Source organism: Octopus sinensis, linkage group LG11, assembly GCF_006345805.1.
Source record: "Octopus sinensis linkage group LG11, ASM634580v1, whole genome shotgun sequence".
NCBI lineage: Eukaryota > Metazoa > Mollusca > Cephalopoda > Octopoda > Octopodidae > Octopus > Octopus sinensis.
Genome location: NC_043007.1, coordinates 48834536 through 48859579, shown reverse-complemented (window position 1 = coordinate 48859579; position 25044 = coordinate 48834536). Strand labels below are relative to the sequence as shown.

Sequence of the window (25044 nt, the reverse complement as noted above, 5' to 3'; positions counted from 1 at the left end):
TCATTATCATCATCACCACCACCACCACCACCACCAAGGAGGCAAACCTTTTGTAACAGTTCTACTGGACACTCTATTCCAATTTCCTTTATATTCCTCTTGATGCTTTCTGATACTGTTTCCAAGGACCCAACAATAATTGGCACTATCTTCACCTTCATTTTCCATGGCTGGGCTATTTTGTACTTGAGGGGATTGTATCTATTTATCTTTACGCCTTCTTTCTTGACTATTCATGGATCAAAGGGGCATGCAACATCAACTGTATAGCATATGTGGTGCATCTTGTCCACCACCACTAGGTCCGGCCTGTTATGCTTTAGCACCTGATCTGTTTGGATTGGAAAATCCCAGACGATTTTGCTAGTCTCCGACTCTGTCACTCTCTGCGGTTTGTGCTCATACCACGTCTTGCCTCTCTCTAGCCCCAACTTTTTTCACAATTTCCAATATAGCACTTTTGCTACCTAGTCATGTCGCCACAACTTGTAGTGGTTTTGAGCAAGTCTAAGGCATTCATTTGTGATATGGTTTCATCCACTCTATTGCAGATGCGGCACAATGGAGACACTTACTCATTCCTCAGGTTGACCTTCCAGTTCGTGACCAAAGCTTGGTCCTGCACTGCCATCTATTCCAATCTTTAGGGATAGTTCCCAATGCACCTATAGCTATTGGGATAGGTTCTGGTACTTTTCTATTTTTCTATACCCTTCATTTTTGATCATTTGGGACTGTAAAGTCAATTATCTAACACTTCCTATTCTCTTTATCTACTACTGCTAAATCAGGCCTTCCAGCTCCTATTACTTTGTTGCTCTGAATGTTAAAGTCCCATGACTTTCTAGTACTTTACTTGGTTCATGTTCATACCATTTATCAGTATGTTCAAATCCTAGCTTTTAACATAACTGCCAGTAGATTACTCTCCATAGGTTGTTATGTTTTTTCTTGTATCCTTTTTGTGCCAGCATACTGAATTCACTTACTATATGAGTAATGCTTTCCTGTTTTGTTTTGCATAGCCTACATTGGGAATCTACTTGGTTTTTGTCTATCTTGGCTTTTATGCAATTAGTCCTTAATGCTTGATCTTATGCAGCTACTAACAAACTTTCTGTCTCCCTTTCCAGCCTTCCTTATTATTATTATTATTATTATATTATTATTATTATTTAAGAAGCAGTGAACTGGCAGAACTGTTAGCACCATTTTGTTCATCTTTACATTGTGAGTTCAAATTCTGCTGAGGTCAACGTTGCCTTTCATTCTTTTGGGGTTGATAAAATAAGTACCAGTCAGGTACTGGGGTCAATGTAAATGACTCCCCACTCCCTTCAAAAACTACTGGCCCTGTACCAAAATTATTATCATCATTATTATTATTTGATGAAAACTCTCAGCTTATTTTGCTGTGTATGATGGAAATTGTCAGTTGTCCATAGCCAGCAGACTAAGGTGACACTTGTTAACTGGTCATGCTTCAAGAACCCTGTGAAAAATTCATGCAGTTCCAAGCAATTCTGATTTTTGTAGGTGTTCTACTTTTACATTAGTATCAATCTTTTTGAGCCATGTTGTTAGTTGAATGCTGATACTTCTAAGTGTGCCAGTTACTATTGGTACCATGTCTACTCTCCTCATTGATCACAACCTTGTTATTTACCACTTCAAATCATCGTAGTTGTTCAGTTTTTGTTCTTCTTTCTCTGTGATCTTGTTGTCACCAGGACATGCTATGTCTATTGTCATGCATGTTCTTCCTTTTTTTCACTATGACAATGTACGGTTTATGATGTCTGGTCATATGATTACACTGAATCATTGCATCCCACAGGATTTTGCAATTTTCATTCTAAGTGACTCCCTCTGGGTTTGCTCATACTTACGTCTTTGCTCTTCATAGGCTGTGATTTCTACAGAGCTCTCAATGTATCATTCTTGTTGCATTGTCATATCATCTATTGTATTCACATTGTGCCAATTTCAGGCATTTACTAACAATGTGTCATACCATTTCACCCCTCCCACCAATTCTGCATTTGTTGCTGTTGGTAGTGTTGTCAATTCTGCACTTTACATTGTTAGTCCTTAACACTTGTTCTTGTGCTGTGCATATAAGTGCTTCTGTCTCTATCTTCAGGTCACTCCTCCTCATCCATAGCCACTGGTCTTCTGTATCTGTCTTGGAGTTTGTATCTCTTACAAACTGGTGATACATTCTTTTCCTTCCAAGCTGTTTCTTTTTTGGTCTCTTTACTTCTTTTTGTTTACACAATTCTCAGTTTTAATGATGCCAGCCTTCTTTGCACATTTCAACAATGGTGCCACAGCATTTTTTACATACCACCCTAAGCTGTTTTCCTCTGCTTTGATACAATCCTGGCAACTGATCAAACCTCCCCCACCCTTTCTTCTAGACAAGTATAGCTTATCAGTGTCACTCTTAGGGTGGAAGGCTCCTATTATTATTAAGTGTGGTGGATTGGCAGAATCAGTTGAGTGACAGACAAAATTCCACACAGTATTTAGTTATGATCCTTTACTTCCTTGAGTTCAAATCCTATTGAAGCCAACTTTATCTTCCATCTGTCCAGAGTCCATAAAGCATATCTATAAAGCATCCTCAATGAGAACGTATTACAACAGAACAAGAAGAGATTGTATACCATTTATCTTTTACAAAGAAACTAACATTTTGAAACTGTAATTGTTGTTGATATTGTTGTTGCTGATAATGTTGTTTAGCCCCAGGTCAGCCCTGACTGAGCAGACCTATAATGCAAATCTGTTCAGCTGTAGTCGTCTAATCTTTTTGTATATTTATGATTATATTATCTAATGAATCTATTTTTAAAAGTTTAGGTTGTCATTTGCAGGAATTAGGTTGATATTTCCAGCAAATTAAGTAGCTTTGTAGTGCCATTTGTACTCTTCAAATGAGTATTTAAAATCTTATGTGATCACTAGTTTGACTACTATTTCTGACTGATTAAACAACCCTGTTGAGGCTCAGCCATCAGTTTTCTTCTGAGTATTTTCTTTAAAAGCCTTCTGCCAGTCTGGCAAGTCTGAAGTGTTCTCTTTACAAAAACTTTTCCATGGTTACAAATTAGTGCCTCCTCATCAAGCAATTAAAAGGTCAAAAGTCCTTTTGAAGATCTCAGCTCATTCCTATGAAAAATTGTATTAATTCCTATGAAGAATTCAGTATCAAAATACTGCTTTAATATAATATCCTCTATCAAGATAAATTCTTCCTTCATTTATTTTATTTCTTTCATGACATAAATTCTGCTTTTTATTTTACTTCTTTCAATTTCCTCCCAGAATAGTCTCCATTATATTTTCAGAATTTTCGATGCTATAGAAAAAGCAGACAAAATAATGCGAACAAAAGACCAAACTGAGGCAATGTTAGCTGATCTGTAAGTGTTTCTATTCCCAACATCATTGTACAGAGGTATGGACATGAGGGTTATGAGTTCAAAACTACATACAGACATTGCACTGATTCTTTTTGTTGAATTTCATTTGTTTACGATATACATTAATAAAATGGAATACCACACATATACATATGGATATATACATCGAGGGTATGAAAGGTATTGGTGTCAAGAAGACCCAAAAGTGTCAGGTAATGCTGAGGAAGTGCTATGGACAGACTAGTTAAGCGCCAGGTTCGATGATGATACAATGATGAGTCCAACGTAGGTAGTATATTAGCATGCATATATATAAAAATTAACAGAATGAGATAAAAAACCCAAGGCTGTGAAAGTTTTCTACAGCCTTGGGTTTTTATCTCATTCTGTTAATTTTTATATGGATATATATATATATATATATATATATATATATATATATATATATATATATATATATATAAACGGCAGTTTGTCTGTGCGTGTTTCTGTGTGTCTGTTTGCTTGTACCCTCACCCTGACCACGGCTTTCAACCGATTCTGATGAAACTTGACACACACATAGCCCAATGTCATAATTCAAAACTAACGCAGCGGAAATTTTGAAAAGTTCCCCCAGTTCTGAAAAAAATCGATAAATTCGACATGGGGTCGAGAATCTGAAACACAAACCGCAAACTGTCTAGGGGACGCAACTCCACCTTTTTTTACTCTCAAAAAAAATTTACCATCATTTTTTTCCATTTTTTTGCTATTTTTTGGCTATAACTCTCTAAAAATGCTTTATAGTTATTTCCCTTACAAACCTGAGCAACGCCGGGCGATACTGCTAGTATATATATATATATATATATATATATATATATATATATATATATATATATATTATATATATATATATATATATATATATATATATTATATATATATATACCTATACCTATATATATATCAGTTGAATAAGTTAAAACATGGTCCAGTTTTCATGTTTTTTATTATGGTATTTAAAAAAAAAATTTTACGATGTTGAAGTGTGTTAAATATTAAAAAGCAAATTTTGTAATGTTCATAAAGTTCAATTAGCACTTTCATAGTAATCATCAGATTTCGAAATGTATTTAAATGACAGTTGAATTCTTGACAACTATAGTAAAATGACTGACTTCTTTTTGTATCTCTTAGAAGGCTCTAACAAGCTGAATTTTTGAAATACGGTTTTGACTAATCTGCATACATCTTAAACTTCATGGTTTGCCAGGCGTACTGATATTACTGGCATAGATCCTGCTTTTATTTTAACCATTCAGCTTGTGGTTTACATGTAATGATTTTATGAGTGAGCAATCTTGGTTTTGATCGTTTTTATTTCAGTTGGTGGGAGTCTTCTGTGATTTGTTTATATTCATGTGTTAAAGATATTTTTTAATCCACATCATTAACTGGTTATTATATCATTGTTGTTATTTCCATTCAAAACAGGTTTGAACATTTTAATAAACTGTTTCTCTTTCTCCTTCTTCTAACCTCACTTGTGTCATGTGGTTTGAGGAAAGGAAAAATTAGAAACGTTTCCTGACCATATGTTTCTGTTTGCTCAATAGAATTTGGTGAACATTAGTGTCCTGGATTTGTTGTCTATGGACTTGTGAACATTCTGATAATGCATTCCCTGCAAAAGTCAGCCATGGTATGATTTGTCACAAGCTCTAAAATCTTGGCATATTTGGAAAACTTGGAGAATGGCTACATGACTTTCTAAAAAAATAGAAGTCAGGTAGTGGTGGTCAATGGGGTCCAAGAAAACACAAATAATGAGTGGTGTTCCACAGGGCACTGGCCACTGCCATTCATTGTGGTCTTCTCTGACATGCCCTTAGCTGCTCAAGTAGCTACTCTTGCTAGCTATGCAGATGACACAAAAGTCTCTCAGAGGGTACAGAACCCTGGAGACATTGTGCATCTGCAACGTGAGTTGGACACAATATACAGGTGGGCCAAGGAAAATAACATGCAGTTTAATACTGCAAAATTCCAAGCCATGCACTACCAAAACAGGAAACTCAATGAAAATCAAAATCAGTGTGTGATTTTGGCACCAACATGAGTAATGATGCATCTTTACAGGTGCACAACTCACCTCTGATCGAATTCTGGAATGATGGATACCAATATCTTGCCATTTTTGTGGCTTCTCAACATTGTGTACTTGAATCAAACTGGGGATGAATGGAATTGCCAGTCTATGACTATATATAAAATATGTAAAAAATGTGTGTGTCCATATACATGTGTGTGTCTATATATATGTGTGAAATGGTTGTGTCTGTGTGTGTGTGTATGTATGTATGTATGTATGTATGTATGTATGTATGTATGTATGTATGTATGTATGTATGTGTGCACTAATACTCACATTTGAATGTATGAACATGTGTGCTAATGTGCTTGTGATTATTCAGAATATGTATGTATTTGATACCATACTAATATTCTTCTGGCATCCCTCAAAACTGGCAGGGCATGAAATTCCAACAAATTATGCCCCACTTTCTGTCCTAATCTTTCTTTTAAACCTTATTATATTCACCCTTTATGTTCCTCTCTTCCAACTGACCACATGACTTTTCAGGCAGAATTGTTAGCATGCTGGGAAAAATTCTTAGCAGCATTTTGTCTGTCTTTATGTTCTGAGTTCAAATTTTGCCATGGTCAACTTTGCCTGTCATCCTTCAGGGTCGATAAAATAAGTATCAGTTGAACAGTGGGGTTGATGTAAGCGACTCTACCCTTCCCACAAAATTGCTGCTCTTGTGGCAAAATTTGAAACCATTATTTATTTTCTTTATTTATTTACATATTTATCTATTCATTTATTCACCTAAATTAATACTAGACTGGTCGACTTACCTCTCTTTGGAAATTAATTTATTCCTTCCACATCATCTTTCACAAACTTATTTTATCATTTATGTTTATATTTTTCTGGTTATTTGACTTTTATTTCTTTTTTTTTTTAAACTTCTCCCTCTAAAATTACATTGTTCTATTTTATATGTAAGTTAAAATTGATGTAACATCTATTATATAACTGACAAGACTATGAAACAGCTGTGAATGAATAGAATAAACATCTACTCTCTCACCTCACTTCTCTCATCTGTTCTAAATGTGTGTGCATAAAATAAATATATATGTATATGTATGTTGGTGTGTGTATACTGTGTGTGTGTGTGTGTGTGTGTGTGTGTGTGTGTTGTGCACTCTTTGTTTTTATTTGTGTGCATGTGTTTGTGTTTTGGTAATCTTTCCTTGTTTAGAAAATTTGTTGAAACTGTATTCTGATTTTTTTAATAATCATTTTGTCTGTTTTCTGTTTTTTTTTAATGCTCTTGTACCTGCAGGAAAACTTCTTGGGAGCAACATCCTGGACAACCTGTATTTAAAAAATCTTCATCTTTCCATAAATCAACTGATGTTGTCACACTGCAGCACTTAAAAAGTAAGTTCCTATTTATCTGAGGTTGTGGTAGGGTTTGAACTCTAATTATCTCATTAGAGAGATAAAGTCATCACATAAATATGATGTAAGTTGCTATAATTTAGTTCTTAGTAATAATTAAGAGTAGGAAGCTGTGTAATTTTCTCTCCAAGAGAGTAACTTTCTTTCCAATTGCAAGGAATTGTCTTAATCTGTAGAATAATTGAGAAAAGTGATAAAATTGGTATGACATAAATGAAAATGGATGATGTAAAGAAGAAAAATGTAATATAGAAAATGTCTTGGAAACATAATCAGGCTCAGAGGCACAGCAAACACCAAGAAATCTTTATTTACTGGGTACATGAAAATCTAATCAGCTCCAAAACAGAATTGCCAAACAATAGTAATGAACATTACACAGTTAAAGCCTTTAGACTTGCTAAAACTATACAGTATTTTTTGGAAGCATATCCAAAATGAGGTAATTTGAAAACACAGTGGAGTGAATGATATAATTATAGAATACCAAAAGCACAAATTCTGCTGGGCCAGACATGTCACAAGGCTCATATACAACAAGTGGACCTTTGCAGTCATAACTGATATCCAAGAGGTCAGAAGAGACTACCTGGGAGACCTTCATGTTGATGGGAAGATGAAAGGGAAACAATTTGGGTCCAAATGGAAAAGGGGCACAATTTAGGGACGAATGGAAGCACATGGGGATAAGTGATGTATAGGGGCTAGGCTGAATGATAACAAGATAAAGAGAGGTTCAAAACAGAAATATGAACATGGTGCATCATGCAAATACACATAAACCACAGGACTATATATATATATATATATATATATATATATATATTATATAATATAAAGGAAAATGGAGAATATATACATAGGATAATCACATTATTTATTAATTACCATAGTCAGTTCATATTGCCTACGCAATGTTTTGGTTTGTTGCTCATTCAAATTTGTACATTTAAAGTGCCTTATTAAGTTGAAAGCAAAAACGATCTCAGGACAAAATGGAAGACAATTTGCCCTGAGGAGATTTTTGCTTTCAACTTTTAATGCACTTTAAATATGCAAAGTTGGATGGAGCAACAAACTGAAATGCCTGGTAGGCAATATGAATTGACTTTGATATAATAAATAAATTGATTATCCTATGTATGTATTCTCCATTTTTCTTTATAATCTTAAAATTTTTTTTTCCAATATCGTTAATCAACATAGAGCTAAACTGATGTATGTTTCAATAAAATTTATCCCTAGGAAAGAACAACCTTTTACAATACAAACTTATATATATATATATATATATATATATATATAGTAAAAAAAAAAACCAAACAAAAAATAAAGAGCAAACACAAGAAAAAACAACAACGCAAGGATGCGGTACATACAAAGTATTAGCAGATGCTCAGGGTAGGAAAGAAAGGTAGTTTTTATGTTTCAAGCAAAGTCCTTCATCAGAAACAGGAGACGGAGGAAAGTTCAAGAGAAAAGGAAAACGGAGGGAAAAAATCGCCAACGATCCACATGTGGTTACATTATATATGTATAGTGTGTTATCTAAACATATACTGACAGTACTATGTTATGCATTGTACAACACTGAAACAAACACACTGTTAACATTAGTAGTTTACTGATAAAACTCACGACTGAGAATGATATATAACCAAATTAATCCATCCAGTTCACATGAGAACAGTGAATTTATATGTATCATGTCTGTGGGTAGTTAACCTTTTTGTTAACATATTTCTATTGAAATACACTGTCTTTGTTTCAATTAATTTTTTTAAATAATGAACAATTTGATGAGGTTGGTATCAAAAGAGTTAAGGAGGGTACTCAGTTACACAACAGAAATTAGTCTGTCTGATTCCCTTTTTTCTGTCCATTAAGCTATGGTATATAAAGACGTTTACATTTGACTGTATTTATGGTGTGAGCTATAAACTGTAAATTGCTAATGCATCTGTAGTTTGATATTATTTTTGAACAGTTAGTAATATTGTGATTGTCTCACTTAAGAAAATAATTAAAACTATACATTTCCTCTTTCTTCTCTTTCTTTTCTTTTTTTTTAAAACTAACCCCCTGTTAATTGTCTTCAAGGTATTACTGACCAGACCACTTCTTATCATTTTGGTAAGACACCCGAGAGCTTCTACACAATCTATCAGTACGTATTAGTAATTGCTTTTTAAAATTTGTACTGACTTAACAAATTTAACATCTTCTTCATAGCCAAGGAAGGATTTTCACATAATCATAAATTATAAAAGTGAATAATTCTTTGCTGTCATTATTGTCATCATCATCATCAATGCTGTTGTCATCATCACTGTTGTTGTCAATACCGTTGCCAATGTTATTGCCATCACTGTTGTTACCAATGCCATTGCTGCTGCCATTGTTGTTTAGCCAAAGATCACAGTCTTGATTGAGCAGATCTTTGATCAAAGCATTCCAGTCATGACCACACCATTTTATATTTTTGTTTCCAGGCAGTGTACCTAGAATTACATTATCCACAATATTTCCATTTTTAAGATAGCTATGATTTTGAAACACCAATGCTGGTTGTCTGTTGTTATGGTAATCAAGTTAATGTGAACTCAAATGTTGAACTTATTTTTAGCAACTGAAGTCTCTGGAAGAAATTGAGATGCTATTTATAGAGAACACTATTGAACAACAATATAAAAACTATTGAGGCCGGTGAGCTGGCAGAACCATTAGCGTACTGGGTAAAATGCTTATTGGCATTTCATCTACCTGTACATTCTGAGTTCAAATTCTACTGAGGTCGACTTTGCTGTTCATCCTTTAGGGGTCAATAAAATAAGTACCTGTTGGACACTGGGATCGATGTAATCGACTTAACCTCTCTCCTGGAATTTCTGGCCTTGTGCCAAAATTTGAAATCAATATAAAAACTATTCTCATTAACCCATTTGATAGTTTTCCTGCATAGCAGTGTTTTCTTCATTTTTGCTCTATGCAAACTTGTTAACGGTCTTCATTAAGATTACAATAACAGGGTCACCAAATACTCATATTTTTTAAATTCATTTTCACTTTATATCTACACCTTGAACCAATGATGGAGCCTTCATTCAGTGGCTTGATCTGCTAAAAATATCAGTCAAAGCTCTTTTAAATTATTTTATAAAACCTTGGAAAGGACACCTTAGTTAATGTACTGGATTCAAACCATCAGATTTATAATTTACTCTAAACTTGCTCCTTGTATCATTAATTGTAGTGTTGTACTAGGCACTCTTGACTCATTCATGTATCTATCTTTTACCACTTCTGTCTGCTCCTTCAGGGCCTTTGTTAACCACCATATCCAGTCATTTCTTCACAGAACTGGAATTCCCTCAGGTTGTCATGGGACCCTACATCTAAGGACATGTTTTTCCTTCAGTTATTGACTTGCTACTGTTTGAAAGAAACATTAACCACATCAATCTCCCCAATCTCATGGGGACTGCAAAAGCTATAGGCCCGACTCCTGTATCCAGTAAGAAAAAACATTTTCTTGTAGCGTATAGAGAAGCTTTCACTGGCAGTATCATGGAAGAACGCCATCTTATAATAATTCTGCTTGTCATTATGTTACTTAGCCCATCAGTAACACTTTCACAGGATTAGAGAAAAAGAGGAAGAAAGAAAAGTGGAAGAGAGAAAAAGAGAGAGAAGTGTCCATGATGTGAGGTAGAGGAATGTAATTATAATGCTTTCAAGTGATTAGTTGGAGGGAAAGAGAGGAGAAAGAAAAAGGGGAGAGAAAAAGGATAGGGTGAAGAGAGAGACAGAAAGAAGGAGAGAGAAAAAAAGCATTTGTAATATGTGGTAGGGGGAATGTAAAATCTTTTACGTGGTTAAAAATGTTAGTTGAAGGTATGGATATAGAGAAAGAGAGTTAGAAATATAATTTTAGCAGAGGGGTGCTGTTCTGATGATGAGGTTAAAGAAAAGCAGAGAGAGGGAGGGGAGAAAGAGAGGGAGAGGGGTAGAGAGAGTGGTGATTGCATAGTGAAAAGAGTACTTTTCTTTTAATTGAACTAAGTTCTATCACTTAACACATACGCCTAAGTGCAATTCCATGAAATATTCATGCTAGTTTACATAGCAGATATATGCAATTCAGCTAAGGGTTGTATCATATGTATGGGATTTTCTTTTTGTTTGTTTATGGGGAAAATGGAAAAATAAGAGTGAACATTTATTTTATGAGTGCTGCATATTAAGCCTATAAAATTGTGTATAAAGTATATAAAGTGTATATATAAAGTGCATATTAAGTAATCATCGCATTCCAATTTCTTTCACTTTGCAATGAGTAGCAGATGGGTGACTCTTCTTCCATACAGACACAATACAGGCTACACTTTCAGGATTTTTGGATAAAGTTTTCAGAAATAACCCAATAGGTTTACCATTAATTCTGTGAAATATTCACAGGTCCTACTAGTCAAAATTAATAGGAAGAGTGACTTATCTAGCAATATATCTGTTCAAAGATGTTCAATCAATAACTTATATTAACTTGTATATTTATTTGTTTATTTCTTCTTCAGTTCCCCGCAGTTTGACTTGTTCCTCATCAACCTGTTGCGATATTTCCATTTCTACTTTGAGAGAGAAGCTTTACGGAAGAAATATCAGAGTAATTATTTGTAAGTAACCTTAATGATGTCATTAGAAGACTTATATGGAAGGGGTAGATTGATGTTGAAAAGAATGTCCACTCATTTGATAGCAACCTGCCTGAAATCACCTCTGGTTCTATGATACAAATTTCTTGATTTAAAGTGATCTAAACTGAAACTTGTCATCAAAATACTGCTAATTTGTTTAAAAAACCAACTTAATAATAATAATAATAATGGTGCTTTACTAAATTCTTCATTATTTTAAAAATTAACTGAAGCAAAGTCTATGTGTTTCAGAAGAAATATGGTAACAAAAGGATCAAGGATAATGACAAATGAAAAAGAATAAACTGTGGGAGAATAAATTAAATCATTCAAAGAGTTGAGCTGGTTGGTTATAAGCAACAAAAATATACAAAATGCCTCATAAAAAGCACCCATATTGGTGCTACATAAAAAGCACTCATGCTGGTGTCACGTAAAAAGCATCTGTGCCAGCAACACATAAAATGCACCCATGCTGATGCTATGTAAAAAGTACCTGTGCTGGGGCCACATACAAAGCTCCTGTGCTGGTGCCATATAAAAAGTAGTTGGCATTAGGAAGGGCATCCAGCCATAGAAACCATACCGGATCAGACAACTGGAGCTTGGCACAGCTCTCCAGCTTGCTAGCTTCTGTCAAACTGTCCAACACATGCCAGCATGGAAAATTGACATTAAATGATGATGATGATGATGATGATATTGTGAGAAGAAAATGATGAAGAGTGGTTAAGTGAATTGTCACGCTAAGTATATATTAATTCTAAATGAAATTGTTTTATATTCATATGTGTGAGTGTGTGTGTCTGTACATATTGTGAATTTAGTTTAAAATTGTTAACATTTACCTAAATTTCTGTAAAGGTGGAATTATCCGCTATAGCCCAAGTTTAGTTCCAGCAAGTGAGGGATTGTGTAATCAGAGTTTCTGCAACAAGAGGAATGCTTGTGTGTATGTGTGTGTGTGTGTGTGTACGCGCGCGCGTGTGCATGTGTGTGTATGTGTGTGTGTGTGTGTGCATGGGTGTGTAATGCAAGATAGTGTGTCAAATTGTGAACCTTATGTCATAACCATAACTTAGCCATTTGATAAATAGAGATTGATAAAATGAGTAAAACACTCAAATAAATACTTTGGTCAATACGATCCCTGCAACTGTGGTCACAGACAATCATATGTTCACTAATAAAAAAGCAAAAGACTTGTAATTTCAGCCCTGTGAATTCTTATGAATCTGAACTGAAGGCAAATGCTAAGCTAGAAATTTCTCAGAATCTCCTTGGACAGACATACTGCAGCCTAATAATGGGCCTGGGAGTTGAAAATCAACATCACATGGAATGCGGCAGGTGAGTACTTTAAAATATAATAATTCTGATTTGATTTGAAAACTTTTGACTCACCTAATTCATAACTCTTGGTGAGTCAACTCAGATGATCAGGTTTTGATACCTATTTGTAGTATTTTGCTTCATAACTAATGTCCTTTGGCAAGCCATAAATGTTACAATATTCCATTTCTCTTCTATTATATATAAGAGGTTGTTTTTTACTATGTAATACATCAAATTTTACATTTTATTTAATGTATGACATATGTTCAATTCTTTCAATCAGATTCATTTTAACCAACAAAGGTATTTTAGTTCATTACTCATCATAATAATTTTTTGAAAACCAAGTTAAGTTGCTGAAAGAAGTTACAAACTGAAATATTGCTGCAACTTGATATTGTTCATAGCAATATATTGCTACAGCTTCATAGTGTTCGCAGAGAAATATTGCCACAACCACATAAAGTTCATTGAGAAATATTGCTACAACCTGATAACGTTTGGAGTGAAATATTGCTACTGCCTGATAATGCTCAAAACAAAATATAGCTACAACCTGATAGTGTTCATACAAAAATACTGCTACAACCTGATAATATTTGTAGCAAAATATTAGTATAACCTGATATTGCTCATAGAGAAATACAGCTACAATCTGATAATGTTTGTAGAAAAGTATTGCTGTAACCTGTTTATGTCTGTAGTAAAATATTGGTGCACCCTGGTAATGTTCATAGAGAAATATAGTTACAACCTGATGATGCTTATAGAGAAATATTGTTGCAACCTGACAATGTTTGTAGAGAAATATTGCTACAGCCTGATAATGTTCATATCAAATTTCCAGCATTATACTATTTGTATAAACTTGCAAAAGTTAAAAATAAATGAAAAATAAAAAACAAAATACAAACACCGTAATTACTCCATACTTGAATTGTTATCATCAATAAATAAATTCAGTAAAATTATTAATAGAAAAAAAAAATCACAATTTACAAAAGTATACAATTAAAAAAATGATAATAAAAATAAGTAAATAAATAAATAATTTGAAAAGATATATTTGGAGGAGAAATATTTGACCAAAAATGAACCTCTGTATCTGGCTTTTGTGGACATGCAGAAAGCCTTTGACAGAAGTCTCCTGCCTCCTTATCTGGTGGGCAATGCAGAAGCTAGGGTTAGAGGAGTGTTGCTGAGAGATGTACAACCATGTACAAGGATGTTGTCGGTAAGGTGAGAGTTACCAATGAGTTTAGTAAGTAGTTTTGTGTACAAGTCGGAGTCCACCAGGGATCAGTTCCTAGCCCCCTCTTGTTTATCATAGTCCTCCAAGCTATAACTGAGGAATTTAAGACTGGCTGCCCTTGGGAGCTCCTCTATGCTGATGACCTTATTCTTATTGCTGAATCACTACAAGAGCTAGAGAAGAAATTTCAAGTATAGAAGCACAAACTGGAATCAAAGGGCCTTAGAGTTAATTTAGCAAAGACCAAAGCAAGAAAACAGGCATATTACAGATCACTTCAGGGAGATGGCCCTCCTTGATATGCAGAAAAGGTGTCAGGAGAAACTCCATGAGGCATACCCAGTGTAAGTTATAGATGCATAGGTGCAACAGTATCACTCGAAGACTAACAGAAAGTAGTTTTTACATGTGGCACATGTGCAGGTACATAAACACTAGGAATGAATGAATAAAAACAGATGCCCTCAAATATCAAGGGGGTTCCTTAGAAATGAGGGACAGTTTCCATTACTTAGGTGACCTAGTTAGTTGTGGGGGAGGTTGTTCCTACAGCTTAGATGCTAGAATAAGAATAGGCTGGGTAAAGTTCAGAGAGCTGTTACCTCTGATAGATATGAAGGTCCTCTCCTCGGAGTGAAAAGCAGATTGTATGATGCCTCTGTACAAACAGCTATGCTACATGGCAATGAGACATGGGCTGTGACTACTGAGGATGTGTGAAGGCTTGAAAGAAATGAAGCCAGTATGCTCTGCTGGATGAGTAAAGTCAGTATGCATGTATGACAGAGTGTAAGTGATTTGAGAGGAAAACTGGGTATATGAGGTATTAGGTGTAGTGTGCAAGAGAGAAGACTGCACTGGCACAGTCATGTAATGTGTATGAATGAAGACAGTTGCATTAAGAGGTGATGATCACTAATTGCAGAGGGAACATGTGGAAAAGAAGTGGTGAGATAGGATGTACAGATGTTGGGACTCATAGAAGGGATGACAGGGGACCAAGACACCTGGTGGTTTGCTGTGCTTGAGAAGACATGCCAAGCTAAGTGAAAGCATGGTCGTCTTTGCATATAAGCTTGTCCCCTGCATCCTCTTCACGGAGTATTCCTAACCTTGTGGGCTCATAGGTGCTGGTGCCATGTAAAAAGTACCCATACCAGTGTCACATAAACGCACCTGTGCCAGTACTGCGTAAAAGCATCTAGTACACTCTGTGAAGTTCTTGGTATTAGAAAGGGCATTCAGCCATAGAAACCATGCCAAAACAAACATGGAGCCTGGGCAGCCCTGCAGCTGGTCAGCTCCTGTCAAACCATCCAACCTGTGCCAGCATGGAAAACAGATGCTAAATGATGATGATGATGATGATGATGATGATGGTGATGGTGATGGTGATGGTGATGATGATGATGATGATATAGACTTCCTCAATTAAGCATTGCACCTAGGGAACTCTGGTATTCCCTTCTAAACACTTTTGATGTATCTTGAAACCTTCATATCAGTATCATAGGTAACTGCAAAGCTGAGACTCTGCTACACATAGAACATCATCTTTCATTGACAAAGCTCCTTAAATTGTTTCAATTGTTACAGGTTGCAAGACATAAATCACCAACAGTTGAATTTTAAGGACCAACAGCTCCAAAAGCTTGTTTCAGCAAATCATATGCAATCTTCTAAATTAGATTAGAAAAGTATTCAGTCACTGAGCTGAGAAGATGCAAGAAAACTGGAGAATAAAACAGGGAAAGTGAAAATAAAACACAAAAATGGTTTGAGTAAATACTTTAACCCTTTTGATACTAATTCCCTTGAGACTTTCCTTGTTTTATGATGCAAATTTTAAAATGATCTGAATTAACATCTTGCATTAAAATTTCTGAACATTAGCTTATTTATCTAAATTCTTTATTATTTTCATAATCAAATGAAATAAAGTTGGTATATTCAGTAGAAATATGGCAACAAATGAGTTAAATAATTTGGAGCAATATGACAGGAATTTGAGGTTGTTTCAGCTAAAACAATGGTTTTTCATGGTTTTAAGAGTTATTCAGATAAGAATGTCTTAATCAAACCATTAATAATTATATCTTAATTAAAATATAATAATCTTTTACTTGTAGATCAAGAGTCTCAACAACTCGTAAAGACAGGATCAATTTCGAGGTAGAGATTAATTTGATTCATCTTATGATATGTCTTAACTCCCATACTAAGACATACCACTCTGTCACACTGTGAAATATGATGCTGTAATACTATACATACTTTACTATACACATTATAATATACCATACTATATACACTGCCACACTATGCCATACCATACTATATACACTGTTACACTATAGCATATTATACTAAGCATACTGCCACATAGATAATATGCTGAGCTATACACATTGCCACATTATACCATATTATACTATCCACACTACTACACTATACAATGCTATACTATATACACTATCAACTATAATATACCATCCTTTATACACAGTCACACTAAATCATGCTATATTATACACATATCTCTTAACCCCTTTCTTTAGTCCAATGGTTCCCAACCATTTTTGCAGTGGGCCCCATTGATTCCTATTTTACTTGGATGGACCCTCATAGTTATTCAATGTTTAAAAATCCTCTTATATTTTTATAATTAAATATTATTAGAAATTATATTAAAAAATTGTTGAAACATTTTGAGTATTTTAGAAGTATAACCAATTTATTGCACATAAATTTTTAACAATGGAATCCTATGTGGACCCCTAAGGGCCATTTGGACCCTGATTGAGAACCACTGCTTTAGTCCATCTCTGCTGCCCAGGCTACTTTCTTTACTCTAATTTCACTCCAAAAGAGGAAGTTTGCCCATATAAATATATATTCCACCCTCTCATCACCTTTCTCACCTGAATACCTCTAGTGAAGACTTCAGTTTCCCTGTTGTTCCTCAATGTACATCTGTTATTTCTACTACTTTCCAAAGTCCTCCAATTGCCCGACCACACTTTTTTCATATCAAGGAAACTATATGTCACTCCTCTTTGAAGTCACAATCATCAACCTCACTGATAACTCTTCCTGGCTCTCATACTTGTTTCACACTGATGCTATCAATATAGAAACCAAATCTTGTAATTTTCAACTCTCTATATTCACTAATTTCATTTTTACATTTATTCCCTAAAAAAAACACAAAGACACTTGATGAAGAGACAAGCTGCGTCATATGAACAGCAATTTTTTTTAAATCCGCCAATAGAGCCTAGTCATTCAAAACAAAATAGGATGGAAAGGAGTTACTTGATAGGCGCAAAGCCATGCATTTTGTGGGATGAAACAGCTGATTCTATCAACCTCAATATATAACTGGAATTTATTTCACCCAGGTACAATGAAATACAAAGGCTACATTGCAGGAGTTGAATCCGTTAGATATTTTCTCTGATACTTAACCCCTTGCAGACAGGAAGTGGTACTGACTATATTGAAACACTGTGTGCATGGCTGGATGATGGTGGAACCACAATAGTGTACAGCTGCATAGCAACTATTGCTACAGCCTGCTTTACTGTTAAGAATTTCTGGTAACAGTGGATGACAGTTATGACTGCATCCTACATTTCTGTTTGGAATTTTGAATAAGCTGGGTTTTTTTGGGGGGTTATTATTAAGTGATGCCCACAGATGAGGTTATATGCATGTGACTGATGTGTAGTCATGCATATCTCTGTTGTTAGTGTGAAGAAGTGAATATTACTCCCACTAAGAAGCTTGCAAAAGTGAATAATACTTCTGCTCAGTTTCATAAACTAAAGTGATCTGTAAAAGCATGGATGTTGCTATTGAACTCTTTATGAATTTTCTTGCAATCGCTATGCCTCTGAAACATTAAGTTCAGCGGCATGAAGAACTGGTACCAGGATGTTCCCATGATGATGATGATGATGATGATAGTGAGTCAGATTATGACTCAAGCCCAGAGAGCAAGTACTAAGAATCCGACAGCGAGAGCAATGATGAACCACTACAGCCTGCAGAAATTGTGAGAGATGGTAGTTCATCCTTGGATTCTGACAAAACACTGGCTGCATATGCTGGGAAGTCTTGCGATACTGGTAAAACTATACACTGGTCAAAGAAGGACAATGTCCTGAAGTGATATGGATTCATGGAGCAGCCCAAAATTACATTCTTCAATGTGGATGCATTGATCATGCCACTCCAGTTTCTCAAATTTTTCATGACACTGGGAATTGGTACGCTGCTACCAATCATCACTTTACCCAGCAAAGTCACTCCAGAAAGTGGGTAGATGTCACACCCAATGGGTTGGACTTGTTTTTGTCTTTCTTGATACTGATGGGCCTGCATCTCGAACTGGATATGAAGTTATACTGAACCAGGGACCCAGTTTTGTGCGCACCATTTTTTCACAATATGATGCTTTGCGATCAGTTCAAGCAGATTTAACACAATCTGCACTTCAATGACAACGATTTTGAAGATAATGACCAACTGTTCAAATTGTGGCAGTCATTGATATTCTGACTGAACAGTTCAAAACTGTGTATATTCCAGACCAGGATGTTGCTACTGATGAGTCTTTTTGGAAATTCAAAAGTAGACTTGAATTCAAGCAGTACAACTCCAAAAATGGGCACGATTCGGAATTAAAGTTTTCAAAGTGTGCCAGAGTGGAGGTGTTGTGTCAGGATGCACATCCAATTACAAAATATACTCAGATCAGGAGCAGAGTGACATTCCTGTGAGCCAGAAGATTGTGTTGGAGCTGAATGAACATCTGCTCAGCAAAGGGTATAATGTTCATATGGACAACTGCTTCAGCAGCCCTAAGTTGTTTCTGTTTCCCTATTAACAGAAAACGAAAGTAATCAGAATGGTTCATCTGAATCTAAAGGACATGCCCAAGGATATGAATTTGACCCTGATAAAAGGATGAGATTGACTTTCATTCCATCACAAGTGGTTTACTCACTTTGTTATGGAAAGATAAAAAGCTTGTAAAAATGTTATCCATGCAACATACCGCTGAAATGTCAGAAATTGATAAGCGCGGAAATATTGTCAGGAAGCTAAATTGTGTTCTTAGTTACAATGAAGGCATGAGTGAGGTGGATTTTTCCAATCAAATGACCACATCTCACTCCTGTGATAGAAAAACCATCAAATGGTATAAGAAAATGTTTTTCTATCTGCTCAACCTTTGTTTGGTCACTGCCTTCTTTGCATTGACAGTTATGGGAACGATTTCTTGATTTTTGACTAGCACTGATCAAAGAAGTGTGTAACAACTGCCCTCCTGAAGGGTACACACCACAAGGTAGACCATCTGCTCTACTTGGTCCAGCAAGGTTGACGGAGAAATTTCCCTGCCATTATTCCCTCATCAGGGAGGAGACCATGACTGTACAGAAGATGTGGTCTTTGTACAAAGAGCAGTGTGTGAAAAGAAACAAACTTTGAATGTGAGCAGTGCAGCATTTCACTTTGTGCAGCACCGTGTTTTCAAATATACCACACTGAGAAGATACACTGTAAAATTCCTTGCATGTAAAATTATGTAGTTACTGAATGGCCTAATACTGGTACACAGCACAGACTGTCAGTACTAAATCTCTCTGCAAGGGGTTAAACACTCAAATTCACCCACCTGCTTAATTAATAATAATAATTTTAAAACATAATGACTTCCTAATTTTGATTTGACTAATGGCAAGTTGTGAAATTTTTGCATGATATTCAAAAGTTCTGCAATTTATTCCTATGCTTCTTAGAATTTTACGATTCCATTACATTGATTTTAACATTTCTGTAAAATAACAAGTCTGCTTTTATGTGGTCTTTTGGCCTCTTAGAAATAGCAATCAAATCTCTCACAAATTACACCATACCATCTTTAGAAAAAAGGGAAGACAAATTGGATAAGGTAGTCCCGGATGTTTTGAGTTCGAGTGAATAACAAAATGGTCATTACTGGAGGGACTTTGATCACAGGTCTATTGGATTAGCAATGAGTTGAGATTAAACAACATTATAGCAACAATAACAATATTTATACATGAAGAAATTGATTAGATTGGATAATAAATATATATTTTTGTTCCTTTGTAGAGATTATATATTTTTAGTACCTACTTTCTTGGGATTAGCTACCGACAGGCAGAACAAGGGATAATTAATAAAGAAATTAATCGGTAAGTAATTGGCATAACTTAGTTTTTCTATTTGGTTTGAAAGATTTTTGATGTGAATATGTGTGTTGAAACAAATTTTGCTGTCTTGGGAGAGTCATTAAGCCAATAATAATAACGCACATACACGTCCAATTTCAGCTCTTTATTATTAGTCAATTGGTTAAATACCTAACCAACTAACTACTCAATCATTTGTTTAATGTGTTTGTTAAACAATCAATCAATCGTTTGTTTGTTAGTCAAAGTTCTTTTGCCGCTGTCCATGAATTTTTCAGTGACTTAGTAACTTCCCTTCTCGCTCCGAGGACTATTCTGCATCTGTCTGAAAATTGATCTTATGTCTGTATGTGGCTGTGTGTTTTTACATTTCCATGTGTGTGTGTTTATGTGTGCATGTGTATGCATGTCCATCTATGCATGTGCATGGATGTGTAATGGAATTGTATATAGTTATATGTATTTATTTGTATGGGTTTACCTGCATTTACTGTTGTTTTGACCCTATCCTCTATATACTAGCATATACCATCTCATATATGCCCATCTACCCATAAACTCTTGGAGTAATCCCATGGTCATTCATGACCTAAGAGGGTCTTTACCCTTTTAGCACCTCTTCTAAATATATATATTGTTTTCTTTTTTGTTTAAATCTATTTTTCCATCTTAGTATGGGTTAGATGAGGAGGTATTTGAGGCAGGATTTTTATGACCAGATGCTCTTCTTGTCGCCAGTACTTTTGTAAGCAATGGATTTGTGTGTGTGTGTGTGTGTGTGTGCGTTTATGTCTTACCCTTTCACAGTCTGCTTAAGTTTGTTTACATTCCATAACTTAGCAGTTTGGCAAAAAGACTCTGATAGATTAAGTACCTGACTTACAAGAAGTTCTGGGATGAGTTTGATCAACTCAACCTTTCAAGGAGGTGCCCCAGAATGACCACAGTCCAAGGACTGAAACAAGTGAAGGAATAAATAAATAAATGGCTCAGCCATTGGCTCCAATTAGTTTTCTAATTACTCAATTTTCTAGTTACTCAATTGGCCAGTTACTATGTTACAAGTTATTCCATTATCTGCTTACTCAGTTTTCTAGTTACTCATCCCATACAGAATAGATGGTTCTGACCAATAATCGGAAAATAATGAGGTAGACCTAATGAAGTTCTGTAGAAGGGTGAATCACTCTGTTCTGGGTGGCACCTGGTTATACTTGCACTTTTAATCATTAAAGTTGATTATAGATGTTCAACATCAACAGTAATTTTAATAATAATAACATACTGCCATCACCACCACCACTGTCACCATTACTACCACCACCACTGTCACCATTACTACTACTACTACCACTACTGTTTCCACAACCACCACCACCACCAACAACATCAATCCAGTTAGTAATATTCAAATGACAGGATGTTACTAATTGGAATACCTTTAGTCATGAATCTGTCCAGTTAAGGCCAGCCTGTGGTTAAGCAACAACAGCAGTGGAGGCACAATAGCACAGTGGTTAGGGCAGTGGACTCGCAGTGGGAGAATCACGGTTTCGATTCTCAGACCGGGCATTGTGTGTGTTTATTGAGTGAAAACACCTAAAGCTCCACAAGGATCCAGCAGTGGGGTGGTGGCGACCCCTGTTGTACTCTTTCGCCCCAACTTTCTCTCACTCTTTCTTCTTGTTTCTTGTCCCCGACTTCCTACGCAACCGCTGAGCCTGGATGCACATTCATTCATCTGTCGATGCTCTCGGTGTCAGGGGTTGACCTGCTTTCTCTTCTGCGGGCCTTACAAATAGCAAAGGACCACGTTTCGGACTTCTTCCATCTTGTGAGCTCTGGGATGAAGACCGTTCGCTCAACAGCAACAGCAACAACAGCAATAACAACAGCAATATCAACAACAATCACTAATATATTTGACTATTTGTCATTCCAGGTTGATGAGGTCTGAGAATTTCAATTTAACCATTCAGTTCATAGAACAAGGAGTAGAAAATACATGTAAGTATATATTCCACTTGATTTTGTATTTTACTTTTATTTACAGTTTGCTACATGTTACTATGTTTATTGTCCCTCTTGTATTGTTGTATGTGGCAATGATATCCACCATGTTATTCGTTTGTGCTGTCCCATTTTATATTGTTACATGTGACAATGGTTTCTGCCAAAACAATACCTGTGTTTTGCAACCCTTATGTTGCTACATGTGGCAGTGCTTTGTAACATGATACTGCATGTTTGTTGGTGTCTTCTATGTTGCTACATGTGTCAGTGATTTCCATCATTATACTACATGTATGTTGTTTCTTTTATGTTACTAACACTACATAATTGATTTACTTTGCTGATGGAAGGCTGAATATCACCCAATGAAATGGCATGTTGTACAACAGTATGAAGCTATGTAATATTACATAATTATTATGCATTGTTGTATACATAACCACACTATTGAAACATACGTAGTGATGTTTTGAGCTATCCATTCTTATTTCTTTACTCTCTCTCTCTCTCTCTCTATCTGTATGTATATATATATATATATATCATCATTATCATCATCATCGTTTAACATCCATTTTCCATGCTGGCATGGGTTGGATGGTTTGACTGGGGACTGGTAAGCCAGGAGGCCGCACCAGGCTTCAATCTGATCTGGTAATGTTTCTATAGCTAGATGCCCTTCCTAACACCAATCACTCTGAGAGTGTAGTAGGTGCTAGTTATGTGCCACCAGTATGGGAGCCAGTCAGGTGGCACTGGCATTGTCCACGTTTGGATGATGCTTTTTATGTGCCATTGGCACAGGAGCCAGTTGGGGAGGGGGTGGGGGATGGTATCGACCAAGTTTGGATGATGCTTTTTACATGTCACCAGCACGGGGAGCCAGTCAGGCGGCTCTGGCAGCAACTCACAAATGAATGGTGTTTATTGCACGCCACCAGCACTGGTATCAGCCACAACAACAATTTCCATTTGATTTTGATTTACTTGACTCAATAGGTCTCCTCAAGCACTGAATGTTGCCTGACGATTCAAAGATACTTTTTAAATGGACTGGTTATGCACTTATGTGACACTGGTGTAGGCTATGGCTGTGATCTCACTTTCCTTGCTGGGTCTTCTCAATCGCAGCATATCTCTAGAGGTCTCAGTCTTTTGTCATTGTCTCTTTGAAGCCCAACGTTCGAATATTATGCTTCACTACCTTATCCCATGTCTTCTTGGGTCTCCCTCTTCCATGGGTTCCTTCTGCTGTTAGGGAGTGACACTTCTTCAGGCAGCTTTCCTCATCGATACGTAGCACATGACCATACCAGTGCAGTTGTCTCTCTTGCACATCACATCTGATGCTTCTTATGTCCAACATTTCTCTCAGGGCGTTTACACTCTGTCATGTGTGCACACTGACATTACACATCCAGTGCATCATACTAGCCTCATTTCTTTTGAGCCTACACATGTCTTCAGCAGTCATGGCCCATGTTTCATGCCGTGTAGCATGGCAGCTTGCACACATGCATCATACAATCTACCTTTCACTCTGAGCAAGAGGCCCTTTGTTGCAGTAGAGGTAGGAGCTTTCTGAATTTTGCCCAGGCTATTCTTATTCTAGTGGCAATGCTCTCTGAGCATCCACTCCAACTATAGACTTGGTCACTTAAGTAGCGGAAGCTATCAACTACTTCTAGTTTCTCCCCCTGGCATGTGATGGAATCAGTTTTCTGAGCATCTGCAGTGCTTATTGCCCCTGTGCATCTGCTGCACACAAAAGCTATCTTCCCAGTTAACCTTCCTTTGATGTTGCTGTACCCTTTATGTGTCCATAGCTTACACTGGGTAAATTTTATGGAGTTTCTACCTGCACCTTTACTACAGATCAAGCAGGGCCATCTATCTGAAGGGGTTTGTGATGTGTTTGCCTTCCTATTTACTAGGACTTTGGTTTTTGCAACATTGACTCTGAGGCCCTTCGATTCTAAATCTTGCTTCCACATCTGAAATTTCTTTCAGATGTGGAAGTCCTCGTAGTGATTCCACTATGAGAGTAAGGTCATCAGCATAGAGGAGTTCCCAGGGGCAGCCTGTCTTGAATTCCTCTGTTATTGCCTGGAGGACTATGATGAATAAGAGGGAGCTGAGGGCTGATCCTTAGTGAACCCCTACTTCTAACTCTGAATTCTTCACTATACTCATTGCTGACCCTTACCTTACTAGTAGCATCCCTGTACAGCTCTTATTACCCACTCATCAATCCCCAGTTTCTGCATCACCCACCAGATAAGGGATCGGGGGACCCTGTCGAAGGCTTTCTCCAAGTCAACAAAAGCTATGTAGAGTGGTTTATCTTTGGCTAGGTTTTTCTCCTGCAGTTGCTGTACCAGGAATATAGCACAAAACTGAACTGCATCCCATCTAAGCAGACTCTCTCCCTAATTAGTTGGGCTATGATCCTCTCTGTGATCTTCATCACCTGATCTAGCAGTTTGATACCCCTGTAGTTATGTCTATCTAAAGCATCACCTTTTCCTTTGTAGCAGTTGACTATGATGCTGCTATGGCAGTCATTGGGTATGAC

General features: G+C 36.2%; 1 protein-coding gene across 2 annotated transcripts in view; it reads left to right on the top strand.

Annotated features, from left to right (window-relative positions):
- Positions 1-25044, top strand: part of LOC115217563 (protein phosphatase 1 regulatory subunit 36-like) — a 55762-nt gene that overhangs the window by 11727 nt on the left and 18991 nt on the right. For both annotated transcript variants that reach the window (XM_036507475.1, XM_029787301.2), the window contains exons 4-11: positions 3354-3428; positions 6830-6927; positions 9049-9115; positions 11523-11621; positions 12858-12992; positions 16359-16401; positions 20377-20459; positions 22399-22463. In XM_036507475.1, the coding sequence (XP_036363368.1) occupies positions 3354-3428; positions 6830-6927; positions 9049-9115; positions 11523-11621; positions 12858-12992; positions 16359-16401; positions 20377-20459; positions 22399-22463 (665 nt within the window). The remainder of the gene's footprint in view (positions 1-3353; positions 3429-6829; positions 6928-9048; positions 9116-11522; positions 11622-12857; positions 12993-16358; positions 16402-20376; positions 20460-22398; positions 22464-25044) is intronic.